Raw genomic sequence first — 23,639 nt, 5'->3', positions numbered from 1 at the left:
TAGAAATTCTGCTCGCATAGTCTTCACTAAAACAATCATAACTTGAGTTCCCGAACTCGAAATCGAGTAGTTCAAAGTGCATTGCAAATCTAAGAGACAGATCTTCGATTAATATGAAACATATTGAGCCAAAAATGCCTATATCCCTTCCAAAAATGCCTAGATTCCTTTTAAAAATGCACCACAAGTTAACTGATTATAACATGGCTAGACATTACGTGACATACTATTTCGTGACATCACGATGTGGAGAAAATCTCGTAACGATGTTGGCTTTGTACTTTTCAAACTTTGTAATTTGGCCCTTGTTTGATCCCAGGTTAACTTTAGAGCTCACATAAGTTCGTATTAAGCTCAGGAAAGGTTTAAATTTGTTCTGAATGACTTATAAAATTATAGATAATGATTTTCGACTTGAATTATCTGTTAAAGGTTTGTAACTGTTCTATTTGTAGTGTAGCACTCTGTAACTTAATCTTGGTGATCGAGATGGGTTAGGGGTGTTACACCTTTAATCAATAATACTAAGTTAATAACACTCTTCATCACAAGTTTAATCAAAATTCAAACATATTTAGTAACAAGAATTTAATTGTTAAATATTTAATTATTCAAATATCATGTAAAATATATCTAAATAAGAAAAAAAACTAATGTAAAGAAATCTTAAAATAATAATAAAATTTCTTTGTCAAGAAATATAAGAACGATTTTACCTAAAGTAAAAAAATAGTGAAAAAAAACATACCAAATATGGTGTATATAAATTTCTTGTCATTTAAGATTGAAAAATTTGGTAAAAAGCTTTAGAATTACCAAAGAACTTGAGTTGAAGTCTCGTTATAAGTAAATTTAACTTTCTTTTCGGAGAGGATTAGTTTTATAATTTTATTGACAAAAAATATTGAAACTCTTTGTCTAACCGAATGGTTGAGGAAGAGAGGTTGTACATGACTTTGATTCCCTTCAACAATATCTGCTTTTATTTCTTTTTACATCCAAATGACCAAATCCAAATCAGATGAGTATGGTTATGGAATTGTAAAAGTGCAATGAGATAACATTTTATGAAGTAAATAATAAATAGAATAAAGAAGAAAACAAATAAAAGAACGATCTTTTTCAAAGTCTATATTTATAAATATAACACTACAGCAAAACAAGTTTTTAGCGGCGTATTTTTAGGCCTATAGTGGCGCTTATAAGCGCCACTAAAACAATTTGTGTCATTTTTATAAATACCGCAAAAATCGCCGCTATAGATAACGCCGCTAAAACGCAAAAATCGCCACTATAAATAATGCCGCTAAAGGTCATGACTTTTAGCGGCGCTTTCCCAAAAATGCCTCTAAAAGTCATGACCTTTAGCTACGCTTTCCCAAAAAACACCGCTAAAGATCATGACCTTTAGTAACGCTATCCCCAAAAACGCCGCTAAAGACATGACCTTTAGCGACGTTTTCCCAAAAAAACCGCTAAAGACATGATCTTTAGCGACGCTTTCCCCAAAAACGCCACTAAAGACCATATATATTTCAACTTCCTTTTTAATCATTTCATATTCATTCTTACCTTAAATGATCATACAAAATTTAAATAACCTAACAATGGACACATTTTAAATTGTTTTTGAGTTCAAAAACATTAACAAGAGGACTTTTCATTTAATTAAAATGTTCATAATCAATCTTTGAAAACCCAATCTAATGACTACAATACACTTTCTTCTAAAAAGTAAAATTTTTGAAACTTCTACCAAATAAACAACATGATGTTCACTATAAGAAACTTCAACTACAAGCAAACTACAATTACTTGTCAGTTTAATTCCAGCAGAGCTTCTTGATTGACTTACTCCAGACCTGCACAAGTACTTTTCAGTTGAAGCTGCTGCACCCATGACCATACCTAAAATTGCAAAAACATAGAATCAATGAACTCATATAGAGTATAACAAATCATCTGTGAGCTTTGAAGTTCTTAAAATGCTACACAAAGAACTTACATAATTTATACATATTTATTTCTCTCTCTTTTTTCCTGGCTTTAGATTTTTCAAAATAATCAATAAAATTATAATAAATTCCACTTTTAGCATAAATTCAAGGGCTTATGCAACCAAAAATCTTAAAATTTACCCTTAAATAAATCCATAGATCCCTATATTACTCCTATTAAATCCTTAACCTTTAATTTACATTCAAGTAAGTTTTAACTCTGGAAGAAAAACACACCTGGAACTCTGCATTACGATCTTCAACCAACAATGGAAGCTGAGAAAGGCAAATTTCAACAGCCATGTCCCATGCATCCCTGGAATGTGCAGAAGAAAATTTTAAAATAAACAACTGAGAAACAAGTTGTAAAGTAAGTCAATATCCCTTGCAGTACCACATATGGTGCTGATGGGTGACCAAAGAATCATACGACTTACATTTATAATCATTGGAATTAAGACAGTAGAAATAATTGCACAAAGTACTACAATCTAAGCAATAATTTGACAGATACAGTTTTTAGTTACTTGTAAACCAAATAAGGAAAAAATGAACATTAAAGCCAATACAAATCACATTTTTAACTGAAAGACTCACTGAAGACTTATATGTAAGAAGAGCAAGAAAAAAAGGGAAAAAGAACAAAACCAAACCAAAACCAACATCCAAGCATTCCATTTTATACTGGTGAAAGATTTTTCAAAAGAAACAGAAAAACCTGAACTTGAACTCACCTAACAATTTTTGTCCTCTATTACAATTCCAGATGCCAAGAACAAGGCAAGAGCTCATGTCAGAATCAAACTGGTAATGGATAAACTCGGGACTCATCAAGATAAAAAATAAAAAAGAACCTACCTCGTGCTATTGCATCCTCTTTCCTTCTCAATTCCTGCAAAATATAAAGTTAACATTCAGTTACTACAAGGACAAATTAATCTAAAAGCAAAATGAATAGCAAAACCACCTTACATACAACACAATTACATATTGCATCCGAACATATAAGAATCAAGTCATTGCATAATTTTAGCATTTTCATAATAGAAAGACTACAGAACATAAAGATATTTTACAAGCATTCAGACAGAAAAACTAAACTGAAATATGAATAGGAAATTCAGATTCAAAAACTATGGTTTTGATTTTTTTGTGCCAAGATAGCAATATTTAAATTACTTCAAAAATCTGTATAATTTGTAATTGCAATGCAAAAGGAACAACTTATCATAATTGATATCGAATACCGCAAAAATAAATCGGAAGCACCACACTTATTATTCAAGGGCCAGCCTTACTCGAGTGTAAACAGCCAACAACAAATTACCCCTTCACATTTGCCTCTTTTGCTTTAAGTTCCTTCTCTCTTGCTTTTAGATCCTAGATTTGATAAGACAAAAACATCAAAAGAAGTCTATGATTTTAATCATATATATTTTAATCATTTTGTGACCAAAGAATGGATGTTGGATAGAAAATATGAATGAAAACTTATTTTGTACAAGTGCAGCACTAGGATTCCAACTTTTTCCTCCTTGGCAACCAATAAAGCAAGGCCAGTACAACGGTTGTATACCTCAAACTTTGGCCAGTACAAAATATCATATGATGAGTACAACATGAAACAAGCTCCGACATATCTAAAGCTGGTAGCTCCACTAAATCTTGGCTAATCTCAAACCGAAAGACTTAATCTATAACTTTTTTTTAATAAGTGAAACAAAAATATTGATGAGACTTGAATTTCGACATTAAATTTGTAACGTTTTATTTATGTTTATATCTAGGAATTTCAAGCTCCTAAAGAGTGATGATTTCATGTAAAATGGTGAATTCTATAACAATCTAAGGCTCATTCTCAATAAGGCTTCAACAGGATGACAAGTGATCCTTCTAAAACTTTAGAATATCTCTAGAAAGCCATGTGCAAGATCAGTCCTGAGCTTATTAGATGTTCTTTGTCAAATGGTTGAATAAATACTAATAACAATAAAAGAAAAAGGTAAGAAAACAGGACTCTAGGCCACTAGGCCACATTAATATGGGCATTTGGAAATAAATCAAAGTCAGGATAACTATATAGAAAATCCCTAACTACTAGATACACAGAAATGAGAAAACTTCATTCAGAAGCCAATATTAACCAAATATTAAATTTGTACTACAAGAAATGAACCCAAATTAATCTGCAATTAGAATATCTTATCTTGTATTCTTTTAAAGCAAGAAATATTACTATCAAAATCATATCCCTTTAAACTTTAATTACCGTCAATAGAAGTTTTAAAATTTCAACGCTTTATCTTAACACTGACCAACACAGCCACAAATAACCGTTAGTTTCACATATCTATCTTTCTAAGCAAACGTAATTAGGAAATGGACTTAGTCCAATGATGAGAAAGCAAGGTAAAAGGAGGAGCTTAATCGAAAACCATCTAGCTAGACAAATAATTGCAAAATTATTTCATGCTATCAATAAAATAAAATAATGCATAGAAAAATGTAAAAGCAAAGAATCAGTTGAAGAAGCAAGTAAAAAATAGCTTAAGAGTCAGGACTAACCTCACAAAGCTCGAGACTGCACGAGGCTGCTTCCATTATTATAAAATTTAGTTCCCCTGCTCCTTTAAAGATAAGAACAGTAAATAAAGATCTGGAAATGATAAATTCTGTAATATAAAATGAAATGTAGGGGGGCGAAATCACCTTTTCCTCTTTGCTCTGGTTCCACACCTGCAGAGATAATATATATATTTTTAAAAAAAAACCCCAACAAGAATACAATTACATGAGAATACAAAAATGAACCTGAAATGGTAGAAAGAATAAGAGGCACCAACGAAAAATAATATATATATTTTACTTTGTTCTTTACTATTTTTATAACAAACATTATTCATATTAGTAAAAATCAGATCAACCCTTACATAAAAAAACTGAAGGGGATTCAAACAATTAAATCATATACCATAGTGTATTTGATTTTCCAATAACCCAAATGGGAAAAAAGTAAAAAAAAAAAGAGTCCAAAATTTATTGTTCATCTTCAATTGCTGAAGCCAAACCAGTAAGATCCTATCCCCAAATTCGAAGATAAATTTTTTTCAAGGATTTATATTAGAAATGAAACGATTGATTATGATGATGAAAAAAAAACCTATTGAACAGTAAATAAGGGGAAAAAATGAAGAAAACCCAGAGAGCTTATACTTACCAACTTGGGATTTTCCATCAAGTCCAACATTTTCTCAGGAAAATGAAACGAAGAGGTGGAATTAAGACTTTATAGAGTGTCAACGATCGCGTATCAATTGGGTAACTCTTCAAATCAAACACGAATAAAATATTTTCTTAGAAACCAAACAAATCTCGTGATTTATACACAAAAGAAGACTGATGCTTTTTAAAATCAAAATCTTGTATTTGGGTATAAAAGTTAAAGCTTTAACTGATATATGTTGCAGAGAGATAGAGATTTAAAATAAAAAAACACATAAAAATCAATGAAGGAAGGAAATTTGAAATGGGTTAAGATGAAGGGAAAAAAATGATTTTAGGGGGAAAAATTAGGGGTTTAATGGGGGAAAATTTTGGGGATAAAACGTGTGATTTTTGAAGGAAAATATTTTATTTTATTTTGAATAAAATGACGCCGTTTTGTTCTGCTAAAAATCTTTTATTTTCTTTGCTAAAAATTATTAGTTACATGATTTTATAAAACATTTATAATTACTATTTTTTATAAATTAGATTTTTATAAAAAAAATTAAGTACTCTCAAAATAAATATCATATATTTTAATAAGAAAACAAAATATCAAATGGCTATAATTAATTATTAAGTTAGAATTATCCAATGTAAGCAATCAATCTCTCACATATCAAATTTCTATTAAAGATTGAGATGTTAATCATGATTTTATATTATTATTTTCCAATCTAATCTCTATTTTATTAGAGATATTTCTTTCAAACTAAAATATAACTATTTTGCTAGATGTTCGATGTGGAATGATTTTAGTTTTTGTATTTCATTTTTATTTGTTATAATTTGGTCCTATCCAAAATAGATAGTTACCTATCCAGATCGATCTGTTACTTTATTTTATTTATTTATCAATTTTTTTAAATCTAATATTTAAATATATCAAATGGTTTAGATTAAATATTTTTAAATATAGAAGCATTAATTGATTATATAAAATTTCATCATTTAACAAATCTCAAGTAAACCTTAAATCCTAAACCATTTAATATATATAAAGTTTATCTATTATCTTTTAAATAATTTAAACTATAATCATAATTTCAATATATTAAAATTAATTTTATCTCTTTTACAATTATATAAGAAATAATTTAATATATAAATTAAAAACACATTAATCTAAACCTTAAATCGCTAACCTTTATCCCTTAAACCCTAAATCATAGAACATAACTCATAAAACCCTAAAGTCCTAACCTCTAAACCTTAAACCCAAGCCTTTAAACCATAAACCATAATCTCTAACCCCATAACCCATAAACCTTAAAATAGTAACTCTCTTAAATGTAAAACCCTAAACCATATACAATAAACCCTAAACTATAATGATAATTAATTTTTTCATTTTTAACAAATATTTTTCTATGTTTTTACTTTCAAATTTTTTCTATGTGTCATTATTTTTTCTGAAGAATTTAAATATTCAATTAAAAATAAATTGTATTTTAATTAATATAAATAAACCAGTTAAATAATAAATAGACAGATAAAATATTTGATTTAATCATACACATTTTAAAAAATAAATACATCAATATATTTTTATATTGGATAAATATTTATTATGTATGCAATATATAAATATAAAATGATGTTATATCAATAATTGTGTTAATAATTTACAAGAACTGGATCAAATTAAAGTTCATGTATACAATTGCACACTAAACCATTGTTAGAAAAAGAAAAATTTACCAGGGATTTTGGATTTCCAATTGGGGAAAAATGGGTGATTATTTTAAGGATTCGGATTAGGGAAAAGGGGGAAATTATCTCTTACATAACTATAAACCATAATCCCTAAACCCTTAATTATAGTCTCCAAACCCTAAATCATAAAACATAAACCATCAACCTTAAAAGAATAAAGAAACACTCTATAAAACAAGTTGGAACTAAAACAACACTTAGTTAAAAACAAAAACAAAAAAAACAAAAAAAGAGTTGCAACTTTTTAATAAGAAGATTGATTTACGAATAAAGGAAATTTCACTGTTTTAAAAAGAAAATGAGTTACAATTAAAAAACGTGGAGACACAAATGAGTGCAGAGGATTTTCGTTCTTATAAATAAATATATATTTTAATTAATCAGTATAGATAAATATTAAAATAGTATAAACAAAAAACTATTAATAAAATTTAAAGGTAAACTTATCATTTAAAACGTTTTCCACAAAATATCCCCTCAATCCATTAAACAATATAACACCTTATTAATATATAAAAAATATTTTTTTATCAAAATCAAGATATCTATTATCGATAACAATAATTAATTATAGGGTTTAGGATTTAATTATTGAATATGATTCACTTGAGATTAACATACTATATACCCATGGCCATTAAACTTAAACCATAAAACCCTAAACCATAGACCTTAAACCTTAAATATTAAACCCTAAATCCAAAAATAAATTTAATCAATATTAAGTATTGCTTCCATAATTTATTATGAACATAAGCTTTTACATTAATATCTATGTATATACACATCAACATCCATATGATGTTTTTTGGGGTTTAGGGTTTTAAAGGTTATAGTTTAGTGTTTAGGGGTTATATATTAGTGTTTATTGTTTTTTGGGGTTTAAGGTTTTAGGGGTTATATGAATTTTAGCGGCGTTTTACCGAAAGTGCCGCTAATGCTCTGGTTTTTAGCGGTGTTTTACCGGAAGCGCCGCTAATGCTCTGTTTTTTAGCAGCAAATGCCGCTATTGCTCTGTTTTTAGCGGCGTTTTACCAAAAACGCCGGTGTTTTATAATTTTTGCGGCTTTTTTTGATAAACGCCGCTAAAAACGCCACTAAAGTCCTATTTTTCTGTAGTGTAAGAAATATAAATAATATAAACTTTACTCCCAATGAACATTAGAATTCTAATGAATATCAAGCTTAATAATAAAATTGCATTTGAATTCAAGTTTTGAGTAAATGTTTAAAAATTATTTTAAATATAAATTATGTTTTAGATTAAAGATTTTAATTTTTTTTTTGAAAAACTAAAAATAATGATAGTTAATTTCAATATTTTTATAAAGATAAAAAATAAATTCTTTTCAATTTATAATTAGATGCCACTGTTTAATAAAGTTTAAAATAATATTTGAAAATAAAAACTCCTTACCATTTTTTTCTAAAAAATTATTATTTATTACCTATTGAAAAGTTGTCAAAAAATTTAATTTTTAAATCAATATTATTTTAATGTTAAAAAAATGTTAAATAAGTCTTGAAAAATTAAATTTAAAAACAATTTGAAACGCATAAATTTAATATAAATTATTATCTAATAAATTTATAAAGAATTGAGATAAATACTAAATACGTCTTTAATTGAAATAGTAAAATTGAGAGGGAAGAGTTCATGAAAAAAAAAATCATTTGAACATCCTCACAATATAATATTTACCCCTTTGTAAAAATAAAAGTTTTTTAATAAATTCCTAACTGAGTTGGAATCAGTTGAAGGTGATCCTAATTACTTGAAGGCCACCTATATATGTAAATATCTATAATTTTACTTAAAAATTTAGGTAATATATGGCTATAAAAAACTAATTTAATAAAAAATGCACACCCTAACTATAGAAGTTGCTGTTATAAGTAAAAAATTGTTATATAGGTTAAAATAACACATAAAAAATTAGTTCTACTAGAAACTTGACTCTTATAGCAGATTACTGTTATAGAGATGACTAATTGTATATATATACTATTTATAAAGCACTTCACTGTTCAATAAAATAATTTCATAATTGAGTAGGTGACCTAGTTAAAGATGACACCAACACAGCAAAGTGCTTTATAAATAGTATATATATAGAGTTAGCCCTCTTTATAACAATCATATGCTATAACAGCATTTTACTATAACAACCAAGTTTTTAGTAAAACTGATTTTTATATTTTATTTTAAGTTATGATGTAACAAATTTTCACTTATAATAGCAACATCTTTAGATATGATGTGCATTCTTTATTAAATTAGTTTTTTATAACCGTATATTGCCTAAAATTTTAAGTAAAATTATAGATATTTATATATGTAAGGCTATTAATTATAATTTATTAAATAAAAATAATCTTAATTAAAATATTATTTTAATAAAATAATTAAATTTCACATGAAAATGATCTATTAATCATATTTTATTAAATGGAAATAATCTTTAATGAGTGATATTAAAGATATAAACTATTAAGTTCCTTAATTAAATATTCTACTATAAATTTGGAACATTATAAATATATAAATTAATTACTTGAATTTAATAACTAATGATAAATTAATTAATTTAATTTGATAATTCATATTAATTAATTGAACTTGTTAGATTGATGAACTTCTTAATTAACTAAGTGAAATAATATAAAAGGAAGATGCATAAAAGTAATAATGCATACTACTATTATACAACTTTTAACTTTATTTATTTAATTTTCACATTTTTTTTCATATGATTTTCATTTTTTTTATTTTAAAAAAATTGATGATGTGAAGTTTATGATAAATTTACGACCATTATTATTTTTTATAATAGCTTTCTATAACAAATAAAATTGTGGTATATAAATAAAATTATTGTAGAGTTTATGACGAATTCGAGTGATGTGCGTTAGGCTGTGCCTGTTAGCCTTAAATTTCAGTAAATACCAATTATTTATAGGCTTTAGTTGTTAAAAAAGAGCTGCAATCCAATTTCCTCAAGGTTGGGGCCATTTTAATTTAAAAAAGAAGGTTGGGCTTTTTATGGAGTTAGCTTAGTTGACTTTACCCGAAGTGCGAGCAAGACGCTCATGGTTGCCTTGCCCATAACCAACCAAATTTAGCCCAAGTCGGCTACAAAGGAAAGCAAATGGGGGCCTCTCAGTGATAACGACTAACGATTCAAAGCAGCAGGAGCGAGCGAGGGAAGGGAAGGGAAGGGAAGGGAGGGAAAGATAGAGATCTTCTTCTGCAAACTTTGGGGTTTTGGTTGGATTGGTCAGGTCAGGTCAGGTCAGGTCAGTGAGCGCTAACAAAGAAAGATGAAAGCCAAAAACTCTTTTATTTATTTATTTATTATAATTATTCTCGTTTAATACTACAATGAAGAGCTTTCTTTGTCCTTGAATTAAAATTTTATTTTTTCGAAAAAAAAAAGATGGCCAATTTGATTTCCTTTTTGGTGATGATTGTCTGTGAGAAAGAGCGTGTGCTTATTATTTGCAGGAAGAGAAAGAGAAAGAGGAAGAGGAAGAGACAGTGTGTGCTAGAGATTTATTAAGAGAGGATCTTTGTGAGATCTTTTGTTTTGAGTGTATTAGGGATTTCAACGATTTTCGTTTCTCAGCTCGAGTGCTTCGATTTTCTCTATGGACCGGAAGCTTGTGGTTAGTCTTCCCTTCTTAATTTTATGAAAGGTTAGGTTTTTGTTAATGAGATTTTTTTTTATTTTCTTGAATTTGATTAATTTCCTTTTCTTAGGTTTTGGGAATCCCGTGGGAAGTGGATACTGAAGGTTTGAGGGAATATATGAGTAATTATGGTGATTTGGAGGATTGCATTGTCATGAAGGTGCCCCCCCCTCTTTTTCTCATTTTTTTATATTTATTGCTTTATATCTAGAGAAATCTGCAATTTCCTTCACTTAACTAGCATGGTTGGTATTTCTCTCTGATTTTATATATTCTATCTTTGTTATGTTGAAGATTTGTAGAAAAAACTGTAATTACTTGTTTTTTCTTATGCTGTTCATTGATATTAATGTTCTTTTTCTATTATATAGGAGCGATCCACAGGCCGATCTCGTGGCTTTGGTTATGTAACATTTGCATCGGCTAATGATGCTAAGGTAATCATCGGCTCTCTCTCTCACACACTTTTTTTCTTTCTCTCCCCTAACTTTAAACCGTGTGATAAAGAAAAATAATGCTTTGTTTTTCATTTTCTACAGTGTGTGCTATCAGGAGAGCATATTCTTGGGGAGAGATTGCTGGAAGTTAAAATAGCTACTCCAAAGGTTTAACATAAACTTTAGTAGATACCTTTTTATTTGAAAACTTTTATGGATTACTTATTTCTTTATCCATAGCTTCATTTTTTTCACGGTGTTGACAGGAGGAGATGAAATCACCAGTGAAGAAAGTAACCAGGATATTTGTGGCCAGAATTCCACTATCAGTGGATGAATCAACCTTTCAGAGGTAATTAAGTGCAACATATGAATCATGGTATTGCTTTTCTTTTTCACTATTTGCTCTTCATTCTTCGAACATGGTTTATCAACTCTACCCAACAAACCATGGCTTTGTCTTCTTGAGCTGTCTAATTGCACCCGAAGGGTAAAGAACAAATGATAAGTTAATTTGTCTGTTATGCGAAGATTAACATAACAACAATATATTCTTCTTTGCAGACATTTTGAGGAGTATGGTGAGATAACTGATTTATATATGCCAAAGGTACTACTCCCTTTTTTTCATATGTCTATGTTCTGCTTATGGTTGCATGTAATAGCATTCTTGGTAGAGTTCTCTTAGATTATTGTTAAGTATGAATTGCACAGGATCAAGTCTCAAAAGCGCACCGTGGATTTGGCTTTATCACTTTTGCTAGCGCAGGTCAGTTTATCCTGTTCCTGGCATAGCACCTTTCAGTTAAGTTTCTACATCAAATGTTTGCATGCTTGCATTTGACCTTTGGGTTATTTTTTTTTGGTGTCTACTAGATAAAAGTGCTATGAGCTATATTCTTATCAGTTTTTCTAATTGAAAATCTAAGTTGTGCAGTTAAAAATAATCTATTACTTTTCAAACTTAGTTATGTATACTGGCTCTTTTCCTCCCCTCCTGTAGTCTGACAGTTAGAAGATGGGTAATACTCATTCATTTGTACAGGTTCTGTGGAGAATCTGATGGCTGATACACATGAACTAGGAGGTGCTACTGTAGTAGTTGATCGAGCAACACCCAAGGCAAGTTAAATCACAGCCAGTGCTGTTTTGTTTTAACAAATTACCTGTTTTAGGATAAAGCACAAATTTGTTTTCATATCCTATTCCCCTGGGAGTTTCACAAATATACTCAATATATGTGGCGATAATACCACTGTTTTAATATTATGTTGACAGGAAGATGATTTCAAGCCTATAAATAGAATGTCACAGGGGGGATATGGTGCATATAATGCTTACATTTCTGCTCCAACTAGATATGCTGCAGTTGGTGCTCCTACCTTGTATGACCATCCTGGCCCATTGTATGGAAGTAGGTTCCTTACCTAGCAGAGACTTCGATTTATGGAATTACAGTTTATTCATCTTGTCCTTCTCTTCCTTTATGTTGAACTAGGAGGGGAGTCTAGTCGAGGGATGGGCAAAAAGATATTTGTTGGCAGGCTCCCTCAGGAGGCTAATGTTGATGATCTACGCCACTATTTTGGTAGATTTGGTCGTATACTAGACGTTTATGTTCCTAAGGTAAAAGTGATAAAATACCAAGTAGCAATGAGAGATGAATTGAGCCATCTTATGGTTTGTATTCTCTTGTAATGTAGGACCCCAAGAGATCTGGCCACAGAGGTTTTGGTTTTGTAACATTTGCTGAAGATGGAGTTGCAGACAGAGTATCTCATAGGTCTCATGAGATTTGTGGACAACAGGTACCAGGAAACAAGCTTTTATGTTCTTTCCTCACACTTGATTGCCACCTTAGATCTGAGGCCTGGTCATGATGTTGTTACTTTTTATTCATATTTATGAGTATTTATGCATGATAGCATGTCAAACAGGCTAAGTTCTTTGATAATATGTTCAAGTATAACCTGCGGTAATAGCCATTTTTCTGGTTATGGGAATTAACTCTAGTTCTTAGATTATGCTCTGAATTTTTTAGGACTCAGTTATTATTTACCATCATGAATTAATTGGAAAACCTTAATTTGTTATCTTAATTGATGTGATAACTGCATTATGAACTAAGGTTATCATGGACTCTGCATGCTTTTTTGATGCCAAAAAATGAAAAAGAAAGACTATGACCATGTAAAATCTAGAAAGCATAGCAGTTTCACTTGAAAAGGTTTTCAAATTATCTTGCAATAATTACAAAGATAAAATAAATGGTTAAATCAAGTTAATTAGTCTTATCTGGTTCGCAATTTTTCTGAGGATTGAAGATAAAGTGTACGTTTACGGGCAAGCCTGCTTGTCTACAGTTAGTTTTGTTCTTCAATTATCTGCGAATTCTATGAAATGCAATAAAAATGTCATAACTTACGTTAATTTAAACTCTAATAATTTTTTACACATGAACTTGCTGTTCAGGTTGCAATAGATTCAGCAACACCTGTTGATGATGTTGGCCCTAGTTTCATGATGAATCCTGTTGGACCATTTAGAGGTTTTGGTGGTCCAATGCGCTCCTATGGTAGGATGTACGGAGGCCTGCATTTTGATGATGTGAGTATGCATAAGTGTTACGGAAACATAGTTCCTTCTCTTTTATTTCTTTTTTTGTTTCTTTTTATTTTTGGGCTTTTTTTTTTTGGGGGGGGGGGAGTTCCTTAAGTCCTTACAATGCATTGTGCAATTTTTATTTAGAAGTGGAGTTATGCAATGGGGGGTGCAAGGCCGTCGAGAGCAGATTGGCGGTACCGGCCATACTAAAGTAGCCATGGAATTGGCGTGAAGATCTTCTTGGGATGTCAACTACTGAACAATCTAGACCCTGATATCATTATCAGTATCTTGTATTCTGATTATAAATCATGTCGTATCAGCCATACATTTCATTGTGTAGAGAAACATTCAAGCTGAAGTATCTAATTAATGAATTTTAACATTGTGGTACCTATCTTTACCAAACACTTCCATCTGAAACTTACCGTCAATGGAATGCAAGTTACAAATATTTTGTATGGAATTGTTGGTATACCCTGTCATACATTAAGCTGGTATTTTTATGTCTCATCACTAACTTATCAGACAATAAAGCAAATATATAAGCTAACCTATTCTAGTTAGTTGACATTGCAAAGCATAAAAGATGACATTTCCTTTAAAAAAGAACCAAAAAAAATCACATACACTAAGAACAAGAAGTTGAAAGCTGCGGTCTCCTGGACCATCGAATCTAGAAATCTTAAGATAATTTACATGGAAGAGTAGGGAAGCCGAGAAACCGGCAGGGAAAAAAATCCAGAAACAAATACTCCCTTGGAAGCTTAATACCTGATGGAAAAGATTTGAGGATATGGACATAAGATTTGCAAGAAACTAGAAACCATGGCAGGTGAAGCAACTGCTGAGAAAACTCATGCGGATATGGAAGAATGTAAACTTTGGTGAAGTCTTGGGAATCTGTTCATCCTCTTTGCCTGATATGGAACTCCTCATTTCTTGAGCTTTCACCTGAGCCGTTCTCAGCTTCCTCAAGATCTTATCCATTGAAGCTGATCTCTTCTTTTCTAATTTCATCTGATATTAAAATTCAGGAAAAAAAAGAGATTTTAAGACGGTTTAAACAGTTGGATAGAGATAAAAAGTGACAAAAATAGAAATCCTGTGTGCATGTGAACCTCTAGTTTACGTATGGCTGCCTCAGCTTTTGCCCTCTGCAGATTCTCCCAAGCACTGATCTTTGCTTCCTCTCTTTGCAACCTGTAAAAAATCCAAGTTAAGATCTTCTTCAGAAAAAAAAAGATCCTCTATATTTCTGGTACTTTGATTTCACTCAACTACTCCCCAAGTTTCTTTTGGATATTGATATTAATGCTCCCCTGAAATCATGCAGTTCCACCTAGGAACTCAATGTTGGAAATTTCCTGGGAACATTAAACACCAAGCATTGAATGACCCCACTAACCCTCAAATTAATCCAACTATGGTTTCCAGGGATGTTGGGAAGTGTAGTGGCCCCTACTATTTAATGTTACACGTCCTAGGAAATTATTGGGACTCAAATATTATATGAAAGTAGTGATCTTGGTCCCCGTTTGAACTAGTGAAAATTACATTTTAAACTTCATTAAGCAAAGCCCAAAATGAGTTCATCGGATTTCAATTGATTGTGTTTATTATGGATTTCTCTTGTTTTAACTGGATGATGCAGGCAGAACTTGAGGAAGAAAGCAATAAAAACATACTTTGAAATGCTTGTAGCTGCCTCTGAGATATCCAGAGATAAAGCAGAAGTTGGAGCGCTGTTTCGGTAGAAGCCTTCAAAATCCCGCTCGCCTTTCTTGATTCTTCTCGACCCATGCCTTTTTGACCGGTTAGTAACAGTGGCTCGTTTGTCTATCTGCACTTCCCTGACGTCCAGTTTAGAAGGATGATCATTGTTGTCCACGGCAGGAAGAGGAAGGATAGGGGGAGGTGAGTGGCCGAATGAAGACCTCGCTCTAGTAGATGAGTGGCTGCTACTGTTGTCCGGGCTCATTTGTGTAGCCATATCCCTCCGCGAAGCTACACGACAGAGCATCATTTCGGCATCCTTGATTTCATCAAGTTTTTCATCTGCGACAATTTGATATCCAACATCAGAAGTTTGAAACCAACATGAACAGATATAGCCTTCTTATTGCAGTCGCAGCAGCTCCAAGCCACAAACAAAAATGCAATATCAATTTGAAGCTAACGTTTTACAGGATCTATTAAAATTTAATCGTATTTCATTATCTACTAGCCTCCTAGTCTCTATGTTCCGCAAACTATGATACTTAAAAAGAGACATGAAGAGTGGGTGGAACAAAGTTTACCTACCGGATGCATCCTTAAGAAGTTCATCATTTACAATTAATCAGTAATGATTAGATATTTAAAAGAAGTGGGATTGACTTTTAGAGTATCTTCTTTGCAATTTGGAAAAATTGGGTTTTGTGGGGTTAGATTATCCTACTTCATGTAGTTGAACTTCCATAATCAGATCAGCCTAAGATGAAATTGCAAGCAAATGAAGCTCAAAACAAAGGAAGAACAGTAATACCTTGAGAGCTTGGCAATGAAGACTCACTGACCAAATCTGACGACCATCCAGGTATAATAGCGGATCGTGCTACATTACTATCACTCTGCACCATACAAGATTGATCGCCGTCAACATCTCCAGCAGCTGCGGCGGCTCTACAACCAAGATAATGAACGGAAACCCCATCAGCCATCAAAACCCCAGTTGAAAATGGAGACCCTGCCATCAAATTCCTCACAGTCCCACTTCCTCCACCATCAAGCAAGTTCATGGAAGGCGAGCAATTGGAGTAGAAAGCAATCCCAGGGGGCACAATCGGCCCACTTTTAGACTTTGGCCGCCTCTGGAGATGATAGTTTACGTTCTTGCTAACACCATAACCCAAAACAGGGCTACAAATCCACCTCTCAGCATCTTCCCATTTGGAAGGCAAAGTTCTTCCACTGTAAAAAGGTGTCAAAGATGAAGCACTGATATGTCTTCTGCTACTGCCATTGCTGTTAGCCGAACGCGGCACTCGCTCTGAACTCCAACCTTTTTGACTCACCACCGCCCCATTATCACGGTAATCTGAATCTCCTGGGCTTGGAAAAGTACCCAGATGGCTCAAAGAAACAGACCCTTTCTTCATTCACTCTCAATCACCCCCAACAGTCTTAGCCTGATACCTCACACAGTGCCACAAAGAACTAGACTTTGAACAGATAAAATTGATTATTCGGTTTGCCGGTAAGACTGTCTAAAAGGGTCATTGAGACAATGAAAGAATTTGTTTGAAAGCTGGTTTTTACTGTTGTTTGCAGCTAATTATACACCCCTTTTTTTACATTAATTTATTGTTTTGGGAAGCTATCCGATCCTTGGGTACAAAGATTTGTTTGCATCTAAGACAAGCCTCATGAAGGGTTGCTCCATTGAGATTGAAAAATGCCAAAATACTGCTTCAAATCATTGATTACAAAAGCTAAGAATGTTGACGAAGTAAGCATTAGACGTTTTTATCAGCAGTATCTGTCAAAGACAATGATATTTTGATCGTTTTTATACGTAGTCCTTTTACTTTTTTACTAGTTGAAATCTCAGATACTCAAGTAAAACCACATGAATAAGACAACAGAAAAGCCACCCAAGAAAAAGGAAAAAGAATCCATGGGTGACCAACAAGAACAAGGAGGCCATATACTTGGACTTTGAAGATTGAAATTTAAGAACATTTTCCATACATTTCCCATTTTCATTTGTTTGTTCCTTGTAATACAAGAAATCACTTAATCTCTGATTGTTCATGGGATTGAATATTTCTGCATCTTTACCTGGCATAATCAATAATTGAACTCTTTTATAAAAATAGAATATTTATATATTTCTAAATTAAAAAAGCATATCCAAATCAAGGCGGATCCAAGGGTCTTTGGTCCCTCGTTCTTTAGCATCTTAAGGTAAAATTTCATTTTAATCTTTCCAGCATTTATAATTTAATATTTTTATCTCCAATCATAACATCAAATTTGACATTTCATAAATAATAACTTTTAGTTACAATATAGTAATATATTTTATAAAATGAAAATAATTTTTAATACATGAAATTATATTGGTAAATTTTATTAATGATGAAATCTAAATTTCACTAACTAATATTATTAATACTAATAAAAAATTAAATATGATGTGCTATTTGTGTCTCAAAAGTATAATGGCCACTCCTTTGGAACATCCAAAATTTTGATAAACAAATAGGGTTGCTATTGACTATATATTAAATTACTCATTCACTTAAAAACTATCATCCTTTAATCTTGACTTGTAAGGAGTATTGGTTAAAAATATTCATTTATTGCGGGTTCAAACCATCCCTTATCCTAATATATTAATGAGGTCTCTAACTTAATTATGAAATTATGGAAATATCCCTTCTTTCATATCATAATTGATATTATTAATATAAGTTTACTACTATCAAACTTATATCCATTATTAGATAATTTTTTTTAAAAATATTTTAAACATAAAATATTTTTTTACTTACGACAAAATTTAGTATATTATTTTAAAAAAAAATATTTTCACCAACCATATATGTTTTTAAAGCAAATATAAAACATTCTTAGGTGATAAATCTCATTACATTTTAATTTATTTGAGATTTGCACTGTTTAATCCCTTCTCCCCTTTACTAATATTTTTCTTCATTTCATATTTTTGCGACTAAATTATAATAACCTTAGCATCCAATTATTACAAAAGTCTTTTTTTTTAATATTTTTATTTTAAAATCTAATATATAATTTTTTAAAATCTAACATATTAGAGATAGTTATATTTTGAGAATAAGCCAATCAAAATAATATATTTGTGAAATACTATAAAGTTTAACTATAGTCTAATATTACTTTTCTTAAAAAAAACAAACTAAACTCTAATATTATTTGGAATGGCCTAAATTACATATACTTTGGGATAATATAAAAGTAATATATTTTTTACACTAACTCAAATTACATACATTTTATTTAGAATGAAAGTACACACATTTAGGTAAAAAAAATCTATATAATAGTACTGATTGAGTCTTAATTCGATTGACATGAATGTTATTATCAAAGTAAAATTATCTGAATTTTTTCTACAAAATAACCCAAAACTTAGATTTTTTTTAAATAAAAAAATGTAGGGACCTCAATTAAGATGTTAAATATTTAACGTGAAAATTTAGTTTACAGTTTTTAAAACATGCAATCATACTTACCCACTGATCGGAAATGAAGTTCTGGATGTTGGTTCACTCCCTTCTTTTGTTCTCACTCTTCATTTTCAATAAAAAACGCAAACTTTAACAGGTAGGGTTTAATGTTAATTAAAAACCATAGAAAATGTAAATATGATTGTGTGGTCCAATGAGTTAATATTGCTGTAAACTGATGCCCATATTGCTGAGTGCAGAGCAGTGGCCTGAAGCTAAATTTGTAAATTAGGAAGTAGACATCACATAAAATTATCATATTAAAACTATATAATATAGTGCATTATAGAGAGATATACTTCCCATTCCAAGTGATATATTATTGCACCGCTTTCTAATTTATCTCTTTCTGGGGTCGGCATTTGCTTAACCGATAGATGAATTCATTGAGTTATATTAATACATTGGTTGAAAAAAGAAATGTAAAAAATGAAATTTTAATTGGTAATTATTTTTAAAAATGATTAGATATATTGTTATGGATAGAGAAAGTTGATATTCAATTAATCAGGGACATTAAACATTATCAAGAAAAAAATGTAATAGTATAGATTTATAAATTTGGATTGATTTAAATAAAATTTAAAATTTATATATTAAATTGGATCAAATTAGTACACTACTCCCTCCACCACACCCTCTAGCTCGCCTGATAAAACCTTTTGGAAACATACAGCAATTAGATGCTTTTTGATTAATAGTGCATATCATATGTTAAAAGCAGATACGTGGGATGTAAGAGATACTAAGGGGAAAGTCGTTTGGAAGTATCAAGGACCGCATCGTGTTCACTTCTTGTTATGGCTTGTTCATAGACAAAGATTGATTACTAACCAGGCATATGTATGAAGGGGTATTGGACAAAGCATGTCCTGCCCAGTTTGCCACCACGAGATTAAAGATATCTTATATGTCCTTAGCGATTGCATGGATACTAAAAATGTTTGGAAGTACTTTGTGCCAAGAAATTATCAGCTACAGTTTTTTTTGGGAACCTCTCCGATTGGGTTATAGCAAACCTGGAAAATTATGGATGGACTTTGGGGAATGGGGTGACTTGGTCTACTTTTTTTGGTTTGTTAGCATGGAGCATATGGAAAAATAGGAATCTCTTTGTGTTCCAAGGTATATCTTGGAATTTTATAGAAACTATTAAGATTTCAATGAGTTGGGCAAAACAGTATAACATAGTGTATAATTTAAAACTGTCCAGAGGAGATAAATTAGAGACTGATGGTTTAGGCGAGTCTTGGAATGTTAGGGTTCGTAATTATTAAATTTTTAGGTGGTTAGTTTAGTTAGGATTTGTTTTACACAAAAAATAGTACACTACTCAGTTTTTCTCTTTTGAGAGATTGTGTTGTTGACGCATTTGTTTGAGAAACCTATGTGAATCATAGGATGTGCAAAAGTGAAATGATAATGGATAATGTTTAAAGAAATCAATATTTTTATGGTATTAGGAATAATTTTTTTATTTTATTAGGAAACTATTAAAGATTTTAATTATGGGTATTTCTTGTTTTCTTAGAACTCTTTTCTTAGTAAGTCTTCCGATTGAACTTTGTAATCTTTATTTAAGAGAGATTTTGAAAGTGAATAAAACATTTAAGATTAAACATTTTTTTACGGGATTTAAGATTCTCTCTAACAAATCTTAAGGCTTGGAATTCCTTTCGAGGAGTTCCACTTGTTCATTATAGGTTATTTGCGAGGAAGAGGTAAAAATGAAGAAAGAGCCTTGATAAGATAAATAGTTTTCCTACGAAACATCTAATGACAAGATCCATTAGTCGGGATCGTAACAACTTGACTTCAAAGCTAGGAGCAATAGGCAATTTCATTATAAGGGGGTATGATGTGATACAACTGGATATAGGAGTACTCCGAGGATCGAACCCAAAAGAGTTGACGATTAAGTGAATTCTAGCTACAAACATGCAAATAAAGAGTCTAAAAAACTACTCACTAGATGATATAGTACGACAGGTCATTCAAGAGTGTGATTATACCAATTAATTAACAAAAATTTGTAAAGGACCAAATTGTAGAGAAAATAAACTATAAGACTATCAAATACGAGCAAATATGATAATACAGGACAGTTGATTAATTACCATGTGGTTGGTTGACTTTCGAATTGGGGATATAAATTGCTATTACTCCTAAATTGGCTCCATTTTACCTTTAGGCCTCACCTTTACCAAATTAGACAAATTTATTCAGTTTATCTCTCGGATTTATCGACTAACCTGACACTTATCAAATTGATGCCCAATAAGATCTCCTCTCAATTTCACTTATCTTAATTTCCCCTTAAGGGTGTTAATCTTGTTTTTAAGTCTATTCGATTTAGTCCAGTTTTGCAATTTAGTTCCCAAACCCAAAAATCAATTACCAAACATTTCCATCAACCAACCTCAGAATATCTAGCCACTCATTACCATTTCTAAACTAACAAGCAAAAAGGAAGAACACATAAAAGCTATTGACATAAAACTTGAACAAAAAGATGAAATTTGTGATTTTTACTTGGAAAGAGTTGAAAGGAAAGCAACTAACAGCAAAGTAAATGAGCAAAAATAATAAATACGATATTTTTAATGGATGAAAAGAAAGCAAATTGAAATGACATTAAATTAGAGATTAAAATGTGATTACAAGCAAGTTCAAGGTACTAAACATGTAAATAAACCTAAGTGATAATAATAACTAACTTAACTACATAAGAAAATGCTAAGAAACCAAGGAAATTGTAGAAAACTAAGTTATATAGCTATGGAGAAGACTAAACCCTAGATAAAATGAAGAGAAAAACTAAGGAAAACTATTCTAAAACATGTGTCTAATGGCCTCCCTCTCTCTCTCTAACTAATTTTTAGCTCTTTTTATCAACAATTCTAACCTATTTTTCTTGACCAAAATTGCCCTTAGCTTGTCTTTTTGATTGGTGCTTAGGTTGAACAAGGAATACCATTGATGTCATTTTTTCCCCTCACGATAGTGATATCGCGATACCTAGGGTTTGGATATTGCAATATCAAGGTCAATTTCAAAATGGGAGTCCCCTTTGAAGGTTGGGTATCGCGATACTACTATAGGTGGTCTTCATTTTCCTCTTCATTTTAGGTCTATTGAGGGTATAGTGATACCCTTGATTGGACATTGTGATACTCCCTCCTTAGTGATGTTTTTGCTCAAAATTGGCCCTCGTCGAGTTCCTACAACACTCAATCAATCGTTAGGATCCAAATGGCACATTTGGCCAATTTGAGTCTCAAAATAAAGAGAAAGTTATTAAAGAGAGTCTACAAACTTATTAAAGAGAGTCTACAAGCTATGCTAAACTACAAAAAAAAAGATACTAATTTGCTAAAAAACAAGCTCCTTAAGTATAACAGGGAAGCCTAATTTAACATATCAAATTATAAAAAATCAAGTCATGAGATAAGAATGGTGGATATAGCCTAGTTAGTTATTAATTACATGTTAAATAAGCATGATTAACTAAATTATGATTTGGTTTATTTTATTTTTAAATCATGTTAGAACCACTAAGCCCCATTGCTCAACGTACGATTTGTTTATTTTCGTGCTCATGTAACTTTAAATCTCAAGGAATCGAGGAGTACAACAATATCCAAGACTCAATTCTTGGATCAACAATGTTTGTAGTGGTTTTATTATGTTTTATATCAAGTTGGCATGTACCAAGAGTCAGAGATATGTCCTTTAGCTTATTTTATATGTTGGAGACTGTAACTTGCATATAGTTAATTATATGTGTTTGTGTATATATATGTGTTCTCTACTAGCTATATGATTGTATGAAACTCATTTTGGCATGTTGATACTAAGTCTGAAGTGCTGCTTATATACAAAGTAAGTAGATTTTCATGTATGGATTTGATAATGATGTATATATGTTGTAACCATGTGTTTAAAAATGTTTAGATATGCTTAGCATGATGTTTAGAACTAGTTTATAATGTCCTATAATGTGTTGAGATGATTTGATAATGTTTTAGATTAATTAGGTGAGTTTTTGGGTCACTTTTGGGTTCTGGAAAACTTCTATATATCTAAGTAGTCAAATGTATCGGTACAAGTAAGTCAGTAGCCAAAAGTGAACAGTAGCAGGGACTTTTATCGATACAAGTATGTCAGAATTTGGCCACTCTCCTCTTATGACTTGTTTTGACCCCCGAAGACCCAAATTTGGTCTTAATTATCCCCAAAAACTTAAAACTCAATTAAAAATTATTCGAAAGTTTTTTAAAAGACGTGTAAATGTTATAAACCATATGAATTTTTTTTATTGTGATATTTGATTGATGCTTGTGTTGACTACTTAAGAGAAGCTTGTTCAAGTTACTTTGGCAACGAATGTAGTGTATCATATTCAGACTCGACGTTTGGGTCAGATGTGGGGTATTATAACTAGAAAGGTAAAATCATTGGGAAATGAAACCTCAATGTTAATGGATTTCCTAGGCTTCAAAATGTCTTCACTCTTGAAGCTTGGAAGGCCAACTTGATCAGTATCATTAGTTATGCTATCAGAGAATGCTTGTTAAATTCACTAAAAACTAGTGTTTAGTAACCATTAATTCAACTAAACTTGTGTTGGAAGGAGCTAGGACATTCAACAACTGCCATAGATTGATTCAACCTTTGCA

General features: G+C 31.0%; 2 protein-coding genes and 1 long non-coding RNA gene across 7 annotated transcripts; 1 reads left to right on the top strand and 2 right to left on the bottom strand.

Annotated features, from left to right (window-relative positions):
- Positions 1-1,634: 1,634 nt before the first annotated feature.
- LOC107925180 (uncharacterized) lies at positions 1,635-5,644 on the bottom strand. Of its 2 annotated transcripts, none has more exons than XR_001691913.2 (8): positions 5,215-5,644; positions 4,707-4,733; positions 4,563-4,618; positions 3,296-3,377; positions 2,856-2,889; positions 2,732-2,748; positions 2,235-2,313; positions 1,635-1,908 (listed from the first exon to the last, which is right to left on the bottom strand). It is a non-coding gene; the product is annotated as an uncharacterized lncRNA (long non-coding RNA). The 2 variants fall into 2 exon arrangements; XR_001691914.2 differs by having other exon boundaries at positions 4,563-4,624; positions 5,215-5,589.
- Positions 5,645-10,072: 4,428 nt separating this feature from the next.
- On the top strand, positions 10,073-14,101 carry LOC107925197 (heterogeneous nuclear ribonucleoprotein A2 homolog 2). Of its 4 annotated transcripts, none has more exons than XM_016855809.2 (14): positions 10,073-10,274; positions 10,483-10,643; positions 10,738-10,827; positions 11,039-11,104; positions 11,207-11,272; positions 11,371-11,456; positions 11,669-11,714; positions 11,819-11,873; positions 12,150-12,226; positions 12,383-12,518; positions 12,603-12,730; positions 12,808-12,912; positions 13,577-13,711; positions 13,853-14,101. In XM_016855809.2, exons 2-14 carry the CDS (start codon positions 10,626-10,628, stop codon positions 13,916-13,918), a joined length of 1,074 nt encoding a protein of 357 aa, XP_016711298.1. In that variant the 5' UTR covers positions 10,073-10,274; positions 10,483-10,625; the 3' UTR covers positions 13,919-14,101. The 4 variants fall into 4 exon arrangements, with proteins under 4 accessions (XP_016711298.1, XP_016711334.1, XP_016711306.1 ...); XM_016855845.2 differs by having other exon boundaries at positions 10,119-10,274; positions 13,856-14,101; XM_016855817.2 differs by having other exon boundaries at positions 10,130-10,269.
- A 187-nt stretch (positions 14,102-14,288) lies between these two features.
- Positions 14,289-17,487, bottom strand: LOC107925191 (uncharacterized). The gene is made up of 4 exons (XM_016855797.2): positions 16,236-17,487; positions 15,397-15,766; positions 14,830-14,911; positions 14,289-14,728 (listed from the first exon to the last, which is right to left on the bottom strand). Exons 1-4 carry the CDS (start codon positions 16,846-16,848, stop codon positions 14,528-14,530), a joined length of 1,266 nt encoding a protein of 421 aa, XP_016711286.1. The 5' UTR covers positions 16,849-17,487; the 3' UTR covers positions 14,289-14,527.
- Positions 17,488-23,639: the final 6,152 nt, after the last annotated feature.

Source organism: Gossypium hirsutum, chromosome A12 (genome assembly GCF_007990345.1).
Source record: "Gossypium hirsutum isolate 1008001.06 chromosome A12, Gossypium_hirsutum_v2.1, whole genome shotgun sequence".
Lineage (NCBI taxonomy): Eukaryota > Viridiplantae > Streptophyta > Magnoliopsida > Malvales > Malvaceae > Gossypium > Gossypium hirsutum.
The sequence above is the reverse complement of the archived record's forward strand: the minus strand, read 5'-3'. Positions and strand labels throughout refer to the sequence as shown.